Source organism: Rhinolophus sinicus, linkage group LG03, assembly GCF_036562045.2.
Source record: "Rhinolophus sinicus isolate RSC01 linkage group LG03, ASM3656204v1, whole genome shotgun sequence".
Classification (NCBI taxonomy): Eukaryota; Metazoa; Chordata; class Mammalia; order Chiroptera; family Rhinolophidae; genus Rhinolophus; species Rhinolophus sinicus.
The window spans coordinates 64,966,233-64,982,986 of record NC_133753.1 but is presented as its reverse complement, the minus strand read 5'-3'; the positions used below and the strand labels follow the sequence as shown (position 1 = coordinate 64,982,986).

The window sequence follows — 16,754 nt, the reverse complement described above, 5'->3', positions numbered from 1 at the left end:
GGAGCACTTGTAGGCTCACTTTGTTTTCCTTATCTCAGAGATAAGTTGTCCTTCAGTTGTCCAGTGTCTCAAAACCATTGTTTATGTTTTGTCTGGTTTTCTAGTTTAAGGTGGGAGGGCAATTCTTCTTCTTTTTTTTCTTAAAGATTTTATTGGGGAAAGGGAACAGGATTTTATTGGGGAACAGTGTGTACTTCCAGGATTTTTTCCAAGTCAAGCTATTGTCCTTTCAATCTTAGTTGCAGGGGGCGCAGCCCACCATCCCCTGCGGGAGTCAAGGAGTCCAACAGGCAACCTTGTGGTTGAGAGGATGCGCTCCAACCAACTGAGCCATCCGGGAGCTCAGCGGCAGCTCAGCTCAAGATGCCGTGTTCAATCTTAGTTGCAGGGGGTGCTGCCCACCATCCCTTGCAGGAGTTGAGGAGTCGAACAAGCAACCTTGTGGTTGAAAGCCCACTGGCCTATGTGGGAATCAAACTGGCAGCTTTCAGTGTTATTTGCACAGAGCTCCAACCGCCTGAGCCACTGGGCCGGCCCCAGGAGGGCAATTCTTATAGTAGTTAATCCTCCATGGGCAGATTTGGAAGTCCCCACTACTTGTCTGCTCATTAATCATAAAATCATAAATGACCCTAAGATCAGGCCTCTTCCAGAGCAGTGATTGCTCCTGCAATATTACCAAGAGATGACTGTCTAGCCTCTGATGGATAATTCCAGTGTCATAACGCACTGCTATAATGGTTAGCAGATTTTAAAAACTTGAATCAGAATCTGCTTCCCAAAATTTACACTCATTGGTCCTATTTTTACCCTCTGGAGTAGTCAAGGTTAACAAATCTAATTCTTCCTCCTCCTCTCAACCACCTTCAAATTTTAGGAGGTAGCTGCCATGCCATTTTAAGTGTCCTCTTTTCTGGCTTAAACATTCTAATTACTTAAGCCATTCCTCATAATATGGTTTCCACATCCTTGACCCTCCTCGTTAACCTCCCTTAAACACACTTAAGTTTGTCAATGACTGTCTTTATATGTGATACTAGAATTCTACAGAGTTCTGTAAGCATGTTCTGACTAAATGGGAAGGGTCTCTGACCTCCCTCAAGCCAAATACCGTATTTCTCCTAAGTGAACTCTTAGCAACCATATGGCTCCTTTGGCTCATATTGAATATATCAACTAAAACCCATTGGACTTTTCAGTTAATATTATGTCTGGCTGGCCTTCTACAATGACGGCTTTCATTACAGGACTTCATATTTATCTCTATTAAATGTGATCTTGTTTATTTCAGCATATTCCAGCCTGTCCAATTCTTTTGAATCTTGTTTCTGCCTGTTAATGATGGGTCAGTAGCATCATCTTCATATTTGAAGAGCAAAACATTTCATTCATCCATTCAGCAAATGCATTTTAAGCAGTCATAGTGTGGGACGGATTAAATTTAGGGCCGTGAAGGATACAGGGACATTAAAGCCACAGGCTTTCAAGGATCCTGTAATCTGGTAGGGAACATAAAACATCTGTGCATAATTATGACCTAGAAAATGCTAAATGTCATGAAAGTTCTACAGCGGAAGTTCACTGAGGGTTCATCAGCCTGGGGCATTATTTGAGAAGTAGCAACGAAGTCCTCAGGGCAGAGTTGGATCTTCATGGATGGGCAGGATATAGGTTATATGCTGAAAGGGCCTTTTAAAGCAGAAGGAATAGCAAACGTAATGGTAGTGCTTTCCATAGATTATCCCAAAGATAGAGGCAGGCCAGCAGAGAACTATTCTGGTATTACCTTCAATATTTTGGGTGAAGCCAGATTGTAAACAGGGTACTTCAGCAGGAGAGAATGGGTCTAGCTAGATCATGGAGAGCCAAAATTCCCAACCAAGGAATTTGGACTTGATTTAGCATCTAAGTGAGGTACGTTTAGACAGAAGGGGACATCAGAGTTGAGAGTTGTATATGAGGAAAATTAATCTACAGGGATGTGTGTAACATGGAGTGAGGGAAAACTTAAGGCAGGGAGGGCTGTGGGAAGAGTATCAGGCTATCCCCCTAGGTTGAGTGCTGGCCATTGGAGTGAAGATGAAAGGGCAGGTACCATAAAAGTGGGATAACAGGACTTGGGTTTAAAAAGGAGAGGGACTTGTAGAAACCTTGGTGACTGACTAAAGGATGTTTAAGGGGAAGGGTATGTGAAAGAATCAAAGATATAGGAGCTGGTTCGTCGTGGCCTTTTGTGTGTGTGTGTGTGTGTAATTCTATCTGTGATAAGCTATTCTAGTCTAGACCAGGGTTTTTCGACAGCCACACTTTGGCATTTTGGGCCAGATAATTCTTCATGGGGGCTGTCGTCCTGTGCATTCATTGTAGGATGTTTAGCAGCATCCCTGGCCTCTACCCACTAGAGGCTGGTAATACCCTCCACGGTTGTCACGACAAAGAATGTCTCCAAACATGACCAAATGTCCTGTGGGGAGCAAAATCACCCCTGGTTAAGAATCACCAATCTGAATGTTGACTGAGTAGTCTTACTTTGGTACTCTGATTCAGCCTGTTGGCTTCAGAAATGATGGGTCTGTTTCATTCTTTTTAAGGTTAAGTCCTTTGAGAAGGAAAGGCAAACAGAGAAACGCGTGCTGGAGTCTGATCTTGTGGACCACGTTGTGCAGAAACTGAGGACTAAAGTCAGTGATGAAAAGACGGTCAGGTAACTAGTAAGCGAAAGCCCAGAAAGCCAGCCGCAAGTGCCTAGGTAGAGCTTATGTACATTTATTTTTAAAGTCAGTTTGATCCTTTTGGGAAATAAAGATATGTCAGGGTAACTTTTAATGAACCTTTTTATTGCTTCTGACTAACTTTGCAGTTTACTTGCATGACCTGTGTAAGACTAGGCATATCTTACTTTCAATGTTTGTTCTTCATAACATGTCAAAGACTCTTTTATCATTTTGAAAGGCCTAAGGAGCCAAAAATCTATCTGCTATTATCTTATTTGGTCTGTTAATCAGTGAATTTCAGTAGTGTTCTGTCCATGTATTTGAGAGCTCCAAAATGTTCTGGGAATAGATCTCATATATTTATCATGGGAATGTAAATTGGTTCAATTCTCTGGGTGGGAATTTAATAGCCTTAAACCTAAGAAAAAATTGACCCAGCAATTCCACTTTCAGGAATTTATAGTAAAAATTATTCCTTTGGGATATGAACAAAGATGTCTATCTAGGCATTGTTTGTACCAGCAGTTCTCAAACTTTTTGGCCTCAGAGCCCCTTTATACGCTTAAAAATTATTTGAGGACCCCAAAGAGCTTTGTCTATGTGGGTTATATCTATCAATAATTTGTATTAGAAACTAAAATGTAAATTTTTTAAAAATTATTTATTTATTTATTTTAAAATAATAATAAACCCCATTACATGCTAACCTAAATATTTTTAATGGAAAATAACTGTATTTTCCAAAACAAAGTAAATTTAGTAAGAAGAGCAGCAGTTTTCCATTTTCCCAGATATTGTTAATGCATTATTTTACATTTTTTTGAATGTTCTTGAAATGCCTTAATAGAAGAAACTAGATTATCATATCTGCTCTGTGTTCAGTCTGTTGTATTATCACACATCATGTAATCTTTAGAAAATGCCATTACACATTCATGAGACGATGAGAATAAAAAGGATAATTAACATTTTAGGATTGTGAAATAGTTTTGAGCTTACAAAGCCCCTGTGAAAGGATCTCAGAAACCTTCAGAGGTCCCTGGACCACACTTTGAGAGTTTCTCACTTATACTATCACAACATTCACTGGTAGATTGTTTGAATTATGGTAAAGACAGTGACATACTGTGCAGCCTTTAAAAATGATTCTAGTAAAGCTGAGTTTATTCACATAGAAGGATGACCACAAATAGGATGTATGACATGATCCTAATTTTCTCAACCAAAACACACAGCCCAAGATTGAAAAATGTCTGGAATGATGTACCACATTTTTAACTGTAGTTATTTCTGGTTAGTGGGATTATAAGGGATTTTAGTTTTCTTTAAATTGTTCTATATATTTGTAACTTTTTTGTTGTTTTTTTTGTTTTTTTTCCTTTATCTTTTGTAACTCTTTGTGTATAGGCTTATAATCATAAAAATACAATACTCATCCTTTTTTGGCTTACATCAGTGTTCTCAATCAGTATCAATTTTGCCCTCCAGGGACATTTGGCAATGTTTGCAGACATTTTTGGTTGTAACTACTGGGGGTGCTACTGGTGTCTAATAGAAACCAGGGATGCCGTAAAACATCCTACAATACACAGGACTGACTCCCGCACCCCCCAACAAAGAATTATCTGGTCCAAAATGTCAATAATGCCAAGACTGAGAAATCCTGGCTTACATAAAATAAACGTTTTTGCTTTCTTTTCCCTCCCGGCTCCACCCCTTCCCATCTGTACCCAGCTTGCATAAATTCTCCAGGCTTTTTCTGAGGGAATAGAATGTTTTTGATGTCACCAGTTATTAGGATTACAGATCTAAATCAAAGACAGAGGTTTAGAAAACAAAGTCAACTGAGTGCAGGTGAATATTATCAAGACACTTAAAAGGCCAGATGGGATCTAATTTTAGCAGGAAAAGGTTTAAAGTCTTTCCTCCTTATGAATGATTATTTACCTGTTTTCCCAAGATAGAGTGCTATTGTCTCTTAAAGGTTGTAATTCACAGTCTTTGAAAGAACATCCATTCACAGCTTTTGAAAGAATCTCTTGATTTACTAAATGTTCTCCTGTGGGTGATCAGCCACAGTTACTGCCATAATGAAAGTGGGGCTTGCTGTTACTAATGTTTCCTTGTATTGTGAGGATAGCAGAAAGAACATCCATTATATTTCATTGAAATTAGCTTCTTATGTTAGCCAAGAATTCAAACCCAGCTGAATAAATCAGAATGTTGTCTTGGTTAATTTGAAATGACATCCTTTGTAATTCTTAATTGCTCTTTGACTAAGAGCATAATTAAGTGCAAATCTTTTGTTGCTTTTGTTTTTCCTCCAATAATAACCAATATTAAATTTTTTTTTTTAATTTATTGGGGTGACAATTGTTAGTAAAATTACAGATTTCAGGTGTACAATTCTGTATTACATCATCTATAAATCCCACTGTGTGTTCACCACCCAGAGTCAGTTCTCCTTCCATCACCATATGTTTGATCCCCCTTAAATATTTTTATATTTAATAGAAAAAGTGGTTCACTCTAAGTATAGCTCACTGTAAGTAATCTGTGTTGCCTTATTGACTGTTTTCTGTTTTTGTTTGCTTGTTTTTAGAGAAGTTTCTGAAAATCTTGCAGTACAAAATCTGAAGGGGTCATTTTCTAATGCTTCAGGTATAACTACTAATTATAATCTAAACATAATAATGCTTTTATGTGTTTGCTCTAAGCACTTATGATTGTGGCTAACACCTTGCCTTGCTGCATCAAAAATATATTTTTAAGGTAACACATATACAATTAATTGTAACAAATGGAATTTATCCCTATGGTTTGAAAGCCACATCCTAGAAAATAATGAAACTAGGCATTTCATTCTGATCCTGGTATGTCTCTGTCTTACTGTCTTATTTTTACAGGTGGTTTAATCTTCCTTCGACTTGGTTTATCATATAGTTTAAATGTGGGTAATTTTCCTGGAAATATTCCCCATACAGAAGATTAAAGTATTCTGAAATCCCTTGGAGAAAGACACTTTTTATACATTTTGTTTTCATGAAAGCCAGGAAGGAACAGTGGTGATAGTTATGCCTTCAGTTTCATCTTATCTATCTTACTGAAAAAGAAATGTCCCAATTAAGTGCACAAGAAGACATATTGGGCTTTTAACAGAATTGGGTCTTTTTGGTTCATTTCTGTTAGCATTGACTCTGCCACCATCAGATTTCAAATATTTGAGGAATTTAAGGACATATTAGAGCTTGGGAGATACTTTTTGATTTTTTTCTTAGGTTCATGAGGTTTTGGTGACTCATATTGCATCCCTCTGCCTTTGTCACCTCCCACTCCCACCTGAGGAGAGAAGGCTGGTGGGCTTCACGAAGCATCAGAACTGCTGGCTGTTGGGGTCTGGGCCCTCCTGGGCAGGTGCAGGAAGTTAAAGAGAAGACAAGGCCCAGACAGAATCTAGCCCATAGAATCACACCAGAGTGGATTCTATAATCACCTCCACCACCGTCCTCGGGGGTGTTACAGAACATGGGACAAGATAAGGCCATGAATTCTGAAACTCTCTTTGTTTCAGGTCTGTTTGAAATCCATGGAGCAGCAGTTATTCCCATTGTGAGTGTGATAGCCCCGGAGAAGCTGTCAGCCAGCTCTAGGCGGCGATATGAAACTCAGGTACCCGTACCTTCAGAGTCTCCATGGGAAGCTTTCTAATGGGAGCTACAGAGAAAAAAGCGGGAAAGGAAAATAAAGTTTCCTGGAAATATCTTCCTTCCCACTTCCCTAATTTGGTGGCCTCTGAAAGTTTCATCAACACAAAGTATCTCTCTGGTGCCAGTTATGTTATCCAGTGTGGACTGTGGGCGCCCACCTAGAAAGCAACTGTTGTCAGAATTACTGGATCCAAAAAAAAACTTTCTGATCTGGCTCTAATGGCAGATGGGGTTTGTTTTTGGGATAGATCTATCCCAAGACTTGGGGCAGGTTTCTCACTGCATACATTATCTGCTATATGTGTGATTCTGTGCTAAGTGCCAGGTAAAATATAAAAGATACAGGACACGGCCCAAATCCTCAAAGAGTTTATCGTCTTAGCAGCATATGCATTTTATAGTTGGTGGACAATAGGTAAAAATAAGTAATAGAAGGCTGAATAAAATGTTTGTGAATGTCAGAGTGTACTACAGACATGGGAGAGACAGAGGCCAGTGTTGGCCTTGTGGAGGTGACCCCTGAAGAACTGAAATAAGCAAGGAGAGTAGGTGAGGGTGTTCCAAGTGGAAGGGACAGTAGAGTGTCCAGCAGTCTGGACACTCTAATGAGCACAGCCAGCACACCGGCCTCACTGGGGGAGGGTGTTAGAGAGCAGTCATTTTTTAGAAACGTGATAGATTGAAATACAAAAGATCAGGTTACCTCGTTTTTGGAAGCTCTCCTGTTTCAGGCCAGGTGGAAACTCATTTTCCACAACTTTCCACTGCTTTCCTCACCTGCCATATTTCAGTTCCATGTGCTCATTGCTGTCATCTTCCCCTTTTGCCAAATTGAGCTTAATACTGAAATCTTCCTGCTTCCATGTGCACTGTCTCACTGAGCTTTTACTAGGTATCGTTTCAAAATTACAAAGAAATAAGCAACTACGTGGATTATTAAACAAATTATAAAGATAGGCTATAAAATCTCATTTCCCCTGAAATCATAATAGGCTCCACACTCATCTTCCCCAGGTGGATTAAGAGCAAGTCCTAGGATAATACTTGGATCCATTTTAGGCTTTGGTTTGTCACCTGATTGTTTCCTAGAATAGGATATAAAATGACAAGAAAAGATGGCTTGGTTTGACAGGTTCTGAATTCTGACGTTTTCTTCTTGTTAGGTACAAACCCGACTTCAGACTTCCCTTGCCAACTTACATCAGAAAAGCAGTGAAATAGAAATTTTGGCTGTAAGTTGCTTTCTTTAACATTTTGAGGATGGCTTCTATCCATGTTGTCAAAGTAGTTTCCTCAGAGGTCAGGGCTTTTCCACTCACTGTCAGCAGTATTGGGATGCAAGCCTATTATCACCGTAGGCTGATACAGGTGTGAACCACCTGTAATCTCAATCTGTAAAACACTGGGGAGAAAACTGAAGATTTTATGTTTGTTTCTCCTGCTTTCTTCCTCTGAAAGATGGGGTGGGGCTGGGGGACATGAAAACGAAAGTTATTCTGTTTCAGGCCTTTGCCTCACTAAGCCTACACTGAGTCAAATCCTTGGAGTGTCATTTGTGAGCCAGCGCTGAGATCTTCCCACGGCATGGTTCCTTAAGGCTGCTTTGTAGCACAGGAGCATCCCAGACTCTGCAGCCCTATTCATGTTGCTCCATGCAGTGACATCATTGTCACAAGTCAGTAATGACGTACATTTTTGTGTATCGACAGGTGGATCTACCCAAAGATACAATCTTACAGTTTTTATCACTAGAGGTAAGCAAGATGAACTCTTCTACATTACGGTTTTTAAAATCCTTAAGTTTTGCTGTTAATTTGCCAAAATAAAATTGAAAATGGCATTATTTTGTTAATGACTATTAGGTATTTTTTCTGGCAGTTCCAGGAATTTGGTAATGTTGTTCCTTTTATGTCACCTATAACTAAATCAGATATTGAAGGAACCATATTTTTCTAGCGATGTTCTTTTAAATTTCAGAGATTTAACAAATACCTTATGTTTTTTACTGAGTGTCAGGCTCTGGCAGGCCTTGTTCTAAGCATCTTACAAATATTAACTCATTTAATCATAACCCCAAGACTCGAGTACCGTTATTATCCCCATTTTACAGATAAACGGAAGCATTTTACAGAGGACGGAAGTAGTGAGGTTAATATATTACTCAAGGTGACCCAACTAATAAGTAGCAGAGGCAGGATTTGAAGCAGGGCAGTCTACTGGAATGCATGTTCTTAACCACTGTACATACTCTGCTGCCTCAAACCTTCACTCCAGCTAGGGAAGCTCATTTGTAGAACTAGAACAATATGGAAGATCTTTTGGTAAAAATTAATTTTGGTCCTTTTTTTGTTTTTTTATGGGTACATACCGTTATTATCAAATAGCCTAATAAGAACTTTTTAAAAATTTGAATTAACAGTTACACCTTTGCTATTAAGAATGTTTAACTGTAATCATAGTTATGGGTGATTTTTGAAACATGTCATATCAAAGAATACTGTTTTGTTTACCCAGAGTATTTAGTCAGATTATAGATGAAAAATAAACTTTGCCCCAGAACATTTCATACTATTTTGTTGTAAATAAGCATATTCCTGTCAATGTAAAGTTACATGAGCACACAGGCTGCAGCAGTTAATCAGGATCTAATAAGGTGGTCTGTTGTCATGAAAACCAATGCTTCAGAGGATGGCTGAAGTCTCCCCACCAATTCTACTGTCTCCCTATAATGATTTCTTCAGTATACTTAAGGGGGGAATGGCACTGGCATTTCATTAGTGACCCAGAAAAAGTCCAGCTAATAAACCCTAGTACCTGTTGTTAAGTCTTATCTGTTTTTTCCTAGTGGGATGCTGATGAACAGGCATTTAATACAACTGTGAAGCAGCTGCTGTCAGGCCTGCCAAAGCAAAAATACCTGAAATTAGTCTGTGATGAAATCTATAACATCAAAGTAGAAAAAAAGTAAGTTATCACTTTGGCATCACAGATTTCAACATGGGTTAAAACTCAAGTTGGGGTTTAAAAGTAACAGATTTTATTGTCTTACTGAGATTTGATGGCTGATAAGCAGTTATGTTAGAACTGCAACTGGTAACCAGTAAATCTTGCTCAGGACTGAATCAGTCAGTCAGTAACAAAACACAGCAGTCTGAGGAGTAGCTATCCCACTTACAATTTGAATCATCCAGGTAACTCCTAGAAATGTTTAAATGATAGCCGTGACTACTTTGCTTTATGTCCTCATGTCAGAACCCAGTTGTTCATGTTACCAGACACTTAAAAGGCAACAAGAGCAAAGCTGTGAAGTGAATGGTGGTCTCCTTTTTTAGGAACTTTATACTGCAGACCCTAGCCAGTCAACTTCTATAAAACTTTGCAATATTTTACTGCCTAGCCTTCCATCTTGTTTTTGATTAAACGAAACTCCTACAGTTAAATGTTCTAAAAATAATTTTTTATTAATGTTGTTGTATACTGATCATACCTTCTCCTTTCTTTTGCAGGGTGTCTGTGCTATTCCTATACAGCTACAGAGATGACTACTACAGAATCTTATTTTAATCCTAAACAAGGGTCATTACACTATTCAGACAGGAACGTGTACTATAAAATGTTGTACATTCATTGTAATTTTAAGTTAACTTGACATTCTAAGAAGCTGTCCTACAAAGTTGAGCTTTGTAAGTTTTTCGTATATAACATAAATTTATCTTTTGGAATATAATAAATGCTTTCCTATATCTGCTGCTTTTTAATTGCAAATTTAACACTAAAGGTTTTGTGGAGCTAGAATACAACAGCCTTGTTCTTCCCTTAACTCCTATGACTAAGCACATGAGAATGTCCAAACTGAAGGGTGTAAAGAAGTCAAATATCATCATTAACTTGGATCTTTATTCTTGAATTTGTAATATGCTTACCCTAAAGTGGGTAAGCAAACTCTAATTTGACTATGAGAACCCATTCAAATTTGCTAAAAGAACTATGGTAATAAAATTATATAGCCAGTTGGGAAGAATACCCATGAACTAACATAACTTTTGATAAAACTGTCAGGTTTCAACTCCAATAACCTAGAAGATAAGGCTAAAGCCTATTCATAATCACATTCCAGAATGAGTAGTTATTGCCAGAAACTATTACTATGGGATGGGAAAAGGAATAAGAGATAATCAGTGCTGATAAATAGATTTAATGATACATTCCCTTCATACAGATGGCTACAGAGGCTTTAATCTAGTAATACACCTATGCAACACAGACCAATTAGCCAGATCTAAAATAAACTGGCTTCTGAAAACTACCCTGTAAACATTACATCCCTTCTCCCATCCAAAATGACCCTAATCTCACATGAAAACAGTTATTGTAGGGGAACCAGAAACCTAGCTTTGTGGTCAAAAGGAAAAACAGCACTTCAGTGGTTAGTTGGGGAAAGCAGGGAATCAGGCGCCCTTCACTGTGCTGCTTTGGTCTTCTTACTCTTGCTCTTTTTGTCCCTCTTCTTCAGTCCATCCATGTTAGCTCTCAATAGATTTGAATAAGCCTAAAAGACACAGAGCGCGACCTTAGTGGGAAGAATTGCAAATTGGTAGAGCAGCTGCCCCATTTCCATAATGAATTTAGTGTAGCCAAAATCAGAAAGCCTATCTGATAAAGCATGTAATACAATGGGATACTTGTATCTTAAGGAAAATGGTGTAAGAGAAAAATACATTATAGCAGCTTCTACAACACCCACAGTGAGTTGTATATTTTTTAAAAAAACGAAAAGGGAAAACTGCAAGCAACTTCTTGTTCAACTATACTATAGGCAGAGCATATGTGAAGCGTAAGATGACAAGATCTAGCTTTAAAAAACTAAAACAGAAAACAGTATCAGTGTTGAAAATAAAATTCATAGCCTGGCAGTTTTTACTTATAAACTGGTAAATCACAGGAGAGCAGTGAACCTAAGTATCAATTTTGACCCAGTGCTCAATATTGTGCTGAGTCTTGCCCTACAAAAGGGAACAGCAGAAACTCACCATCTGAAACTTATTCACTTCTTTGGAGCTCACCTGGAAAAGAGGGGAAAAAAGTTCACCCCTATTACCCATATAGAAATCTCCTGCCTCATCCCAGATAACTCAAAAGCCTCAAGAAGACAACATCTTAATCTTTAAAATACTTCTTCCCAACTTCAGGGGTCATGATACACTAAAGGTTATTTTTCTACTCCGCTTTCCTCTGCCTGAGGAACAAGCAAAGTCGCTCTGGGCTTTTTTTCACATGAGAACTGTACCAAGATGGGAAAGAGGCAGAAGTGGGGTCCTAAAGAAACTGCTTCTCACCTCTATTGAAATCTCTTACACAGATGGCATTTACTTTTTCCCCCTGGGTTCTGAGAGATGTCAAAGGATTAAGTATTAATCTTTTGTGCAAGATACATTTAAACCTTTCCCTCCCCATCTTATTGTAAACCCACCGTCCATTAATTCAGGTCTATTTAAGCAAACTGCAAGCTACCACAATGAGAAATTCTACCTCTCAAGATTCCTTGGGTTTTCATATTTCATGATACCCAAACTATATTTATAAAAACCACATAAGCTTTACTATAAAAGTCCTCTCTACATAACTGGTAATGGGAGACATCAATTAATTATGGTCTGCGTTCTCCTGAGTATCCTATACTGACGTGACTGGAGGACAATCTGGTTCTGCCCAGCAGAATAAAAAAGTAGAGGCAGACCTCAGCGAGGTTGCGGGTTCAGTTCCAGACTCACCGCAGTAAAGTGAGTATCACAATAAAGTTTGCCATAATCTTTCCTGATGGAGGTTCTTGCCTTCAATTTTTTAAAAAACGCAACATCTGGGAAGCACCATAAAGCAGAGCGCAATAAAACAAGGTAGGCCTGTATTCATTCAGTATCCAGGGAGTCTCTTGCTTTGCCATATTCAGTCTCCACCTTGAAAAGGAACACTAGGGCTCTTGACTAAATTTACACTCTCAAGCCCCAAGCCTAACATAGCTGCACACTTGCTATGTGAACCACAAAGGTAAAGGAATAAACAGCTTAAAAGCATCATCTGATACCAAGAAACTGTTCATTGAAAGCCCAGCACAGTCAGGGGACTAAGTAATCCAATATGTATGCTAACTGCTCCTTAAAGTGCTACTAAAAGTATGGACCAATATGCTAATTTCATTTCCACAAAAACTGCAGCAGAACAAGTGTTTAGACTTCTACCTTCATTTTAATTTTGCTCTTGAGCTTTCTAGTATTAATTAAGGAAGTAAGAGAAGGCCCTGATTCCAAAACATCCAGGGAGCTACATAATCATTAGCCTTTACTTAAAAAAATCCGGTTTAGAGATAACCCCATCCTCAAGTTAAGTCTTTAAATTCCAAAACTGTAGTGTTAGCAATCCAACTCACCACAGTGCTGATCTTCTTTTTCCCATCAGTAGCTCTTAACAGACACTTGTTGTCTGAGGGCTCAAAGCCCTCCACAGAACCTTTCCTTGGAATGGGTTTAGTTCGCCCATCATCTGCATGAAAAACACATCCTGGTGAACATCACAGACGTTAACGGTTAGTTAGTTAGTTAGTTAGTTAGTTAGTTAGTTAGTTAAAAAGGAAGGAACGGATAAAACGGAAGGGGATGCCTGAGCCACCTGAACTGCTGCAGTTCTGCTAACCACCTCCTCCACCATTATCCACGGTTTAGCCAAACCTTAGGAAACTACTTGCTACTTCCTCGACGGGAATATTGTAATATCAAAGCAGATTAAATCCCACTAAGTGTAGTGGGGTCTGGGATCCTTGACAAAAATAAGAGCTCTGACATGCTGGCGCCCGTTGTAAACGAAACCCGCTTAAGGAGCTAAGTGCTGGGGGCCGCACCGGCCCCAACTCCTAATATCCTCGGGTCCCTCAGTCCTGAATGTACAAGAAGGGAAGGCGGGGAAGCGCCGCAGCGTCCGCTCACGACTCCCAGACACTGGGCACCCGGGCCTGGGCATCGCTCGGCCTCCCAGCTTCCTGCCAGCCTTGCCGCGTCGACAGCTGCTTACACTTCTTCAGGGTGATGAACACGCTGCCCGACAACCGGCACTTCTGGAAGAGCCTGGTCAGCTCCGTCAGGAACTAGAACAGATCAAAACCCGCCGCGTGAAGCAGCCCGAGTCCCCACCCCGCCGCGTCAAGTCCCGGTTCCGCCCGCAGGAGACAGCGGTCCCGAGCTATCCCCCGAACGGCACCGGCCCCTCAGCCGGCAACTCTGACGGTACCTGCTCACTCTCCAACAGCACCATCCCGGCCCCGCTAGCTCCCCTCCGTCAGCATAAGTCCCACGCAATTGTAGCCGGAAGTTCCGCCCAGGCTGCGCAGCACTTCCGCTATTAGGTTTCAATTCTGGTCCACAAATCTCTGCCTCCGCCCTCTCTCCGCCCGGTCTGCCCGGCGCCTGCGCTGTAGGAGGCCCCCGCCTGTCCCGGGGGAGGAGCGACCCCGAGGGACCTTGGGCTGTCCCGGGTTTTACCTGACGACGAATCCTGTCAGTCTAATCACGTGAGGGAGAGAGCGCGAAAGAAAGATGTGATAGAAACCTGTGGTTGTGTATAGTTAGCTGTATGTTGGGCAAATTTTCTACCAGTTCAGTTTCCTCATCCTTAAAGTGTGGATAATAATGGTGTCTACTTCACAGTGTGCTTGTGAAAATTGAATTTCTATTGAATACCTAGAACAGTGCCTGGCACATAGAAAGTTCTCGATAAGCGTTAGCTGTTACTGTTGTTTTCATTATCATTGTCATCAATATGATACATTCCCACAGCAGCCCTCTGAACTCTCCCTCTTCTCTGACCAGGCTGGGTGGCCCTGACGGGTCTCTAACAAGAGGGACTGGAACCCAGTCTTCGTTTTTACCTCTGGATTCAGTCAAGGGATGTGTGTTCGAGTCCCTGCTGTGCCAGTGGCCAACTTGAACCCTGAAAAGTCAAGCATTCAATCATGCAATGATTTTTTCCTGAGAGCTGCTTAGCCTGTACCAGGCACTGTTGTAGGAGTTGGGGATACAGCAGGATACAAGACAAACTAAGTTCCCGGTTTCCTGGAACTTGCATTAAAGAAGTAGGGAGGAAATAAACAATAAAACTAGTAAGAAGTATAGCTTCAGATAATGATGTGTTGTGAAGACAACTAAACAGGGTGACAGATGAGAACAACAGGGAACTAGTTTAGGTTGGGGTCAGAGAAGGCTCGCTGAGGAGAACTCTGAGCTGAAGCCATTCAAAGATTTGAGGATAAAACGTTTCAGACAACAGGGAACGGCTAGAACAAAGGCCCCTAAAGGGAAACAAGTTGTCCTGCTTCCCCAGGACTGGGAGTGGTGGGGGAGTAGAGAGGGCGTGTGGAAGGAGGAGTGAAGGAGTATGGAGAGCTTGGAGAGGTAGCCGGTGATCAGGTCACGTAGGGCCTACCACCATGGTAATTTGGGATTTTGTTCCAGATACAAAGAGAAGCTTCTTGTTAAGCTTTAAACAGGACAGTGACAATCTCATTTACGTTTTTAAAAGATCCCCTTGTCGGTAGCATGAAGAATGCACTGTAGAGAGACAAGGCAGAAAATGGGGAGACCAATTAGAGGATTGTAGCTTCCTATTGCTGCTGTAATAAATCACTACAAACTTAGTGTCTTAAAACAAGGTGAATTTATTTTTTTACAGATCTGGAGGTCAGGTGTCTAAAACCAATGTGTCTGCAGGGCTGCATTCCATCTGGAAGCTTCACAGGAAAAATCTGTTTCCTTGCCCTTCTAGAAGCCACCTGCCTTCCTTGGCTTGTGGCCCCCTCCTCATATCATTATAACCCCTTGGTTCCATTGTCACATCTCTTACTGTGTTTCCCCAAAAATAAGACTGAGTCTTATATTAATTTTTGCTCCAAAAGACGCATTAGGGTGTATTTTCAGGGGATGTCTTATTTTTTTACATACAACAATCTACATTTATTCAAATACGGTCATCTTCTTCTGGAACATCATCATAACATTAAATGTGTCCGTCTGGCTGACAGTCTTAACTGGGGCATATTTTCGGGTCTGATTTTCCGGGAAACACGGTGCTAGTGATTCTGATCCTCCCGCCTCCCTCTTACTGGACGTTATGGTTACACTGGGCCCATGTGGATAATCGAAGATAATCTCCCCATCTCAAAATCCTTAATTTAATCACAGCTGCAGTCCTTTAAATGTGTAAGGTAATATTCGCCGGTTCTGAGTATTAGGGCATAGACATCTTTGGGGGTCCTACCACAGAAGTTATTGCAAAAGTCCAGGTGCTAGCACATTTGCAATCAGATTAGGGTATATAGCAGGTGCTTAATTAACATCATTATAACGTTGATGAGATGCCCTCAGAACTTAACTCTTGTTTGTATCAATTGCCCTGTGGTAAAATTGGTTTCATAATACATCATTTCACTTGGAGTCACAGAACCTATAGACAACGTTAAGTGAGGACTCACTGTACTTTGAAGGTAGAGTCAACAGGATTCATGTTCAACTGGATGTGAACATTAAGAGGAAAAGAGAAATCAGGGATGACTCAGGTTTTTTATTTGAGCAACGGGGTGGATGGTAGTGCCATTTACTAAGAGAAGAAAGACTTAAGAAGTAAAAAGTTTTGTAAAAAGATGAAAAGTTTTGTTTTGGTCATGTAATATCCGAGATGCCTATTACATTTCCAAGTGAAACTATCAAGTAAGCAGCTAAATATGCAAGTTTGGAGTTCAGTGGCAAGGCAAACATACATAAAAACTGGGGAGACATCTCCGTATGCCACGGGACTAGCACAGACTGGAACAGTCTAGTGAATCCCTCCCTATGGGGCTGCCAGCACAGGACCACTCTGCGGTGACCCCCACTATGAATAACCTCTGTGGGGACAGAGCCAGGAGTGCAGTTTCCAGGCTCTCGGCCTCACGTGGAAAGGTGCTGGCTCGGTAGTAGATGGCCATCAGCTGTGGCTAGTTGGCCGTCAGCTGTAACCAGTGAGCCATTGGCCACTAATATAACTGCCATGGCTACGCTAGCAGCAGATGGTGGCTGGCAAGCGCGGATTGCAGTTAGCAAGGGGTTGGTTGGTTGGTTGGTTGGTTGGTTGGTTGGTTGGTTGGTTGTTGGTTGGCAGAGAAGCGGACGGTGGATTGCAGATCATATGGCTCCTGCTTCCTGTGTCTCCAACCCAGCTGCCAGTGAGACTATAGTGATATGACTCCCCTATCTGTGGCTCTGTGGGTGTTCCTTTTTGGCCTCACTATGTCCTGCATTCTTATGCGGGAGCA

The 16,754-nt window shown here is 40.7% G+C and overlaps 2 protein-coding genes across 4 annotated transcripts in view; one reads left to right on the top strand and one right to left on the bottom strand.

The window, feature by feature from the left end:
- EIF2AK4 (eukaryotic translation initiation factor 2 alpha kinase 4) overlaps positions 1-10,164 on the top strand; it is an 86,572-nt gene extending 76,408 nt beyond the window's left edge. For 2 of the 3 annotated variants that reach the window (XM_019725509.2, XM_074327917.1), the window contains 7 exons: positions 2,592-2,704; positions 5,317-5,375; positions 6,286-6,383; positions 7,585-7,653; positions 8,131-8,175; positions 9,267-9,385; positions 9,928-10,164. In XM_019725509.2, the coding sequence (XP_019581068.2) occupies positions 2,592-2,704; positions 5,317-5,375; positions 6,286-6,383; positions 7,585-7,653; positions 8,131-8,175; positions 9,267-9,385; positions 9,928-9,985 (561 nt within the window). In that variant the 3' untranslated portion in view covers positions 9,986-10,164. Of the gene's footprint in view, positions 1-2,591; positions 2,705-5,316; positions 5,376-6,285; positions 6,384-7,584; positions 7,654-8,130; positions 8,176-9,266; positions 9,386-9,927 lie in introns of those variants that run through there. The other variant, XR_012494784.1, reaches the window with a different exon arrangement.
- Positions 10,165-10,600: 436 nt separating this feature from the next.
- SRP14 (signal recognition particle 14) lies at positions 10,601-13,854 on the bottom strand. Its single transcript, XM_019725511.2, has 5 exons — positions 13,700-13,854; positions 13,484-13,556; positions 12,846-12,958; positions 11,452-11,484; positions 10,601-10,970 (listed from the first exon to the last, which is right to left on the bottom strand). The coding sequence occupies exons 1-5, from the start codon at positions 13,721-13,723 to the stop codon at positions 10,881-10,883; spliced, it is 333 nt and encodes a 110-aa protein (XP_019581070.1). The 5' UTR covers positions 13,724-13,854; the 3' UTR covers positions 10,601-10,880.
- Between the last annotated feature and the right edge of the window lie 2,900 nt (positions 13,855-16,754).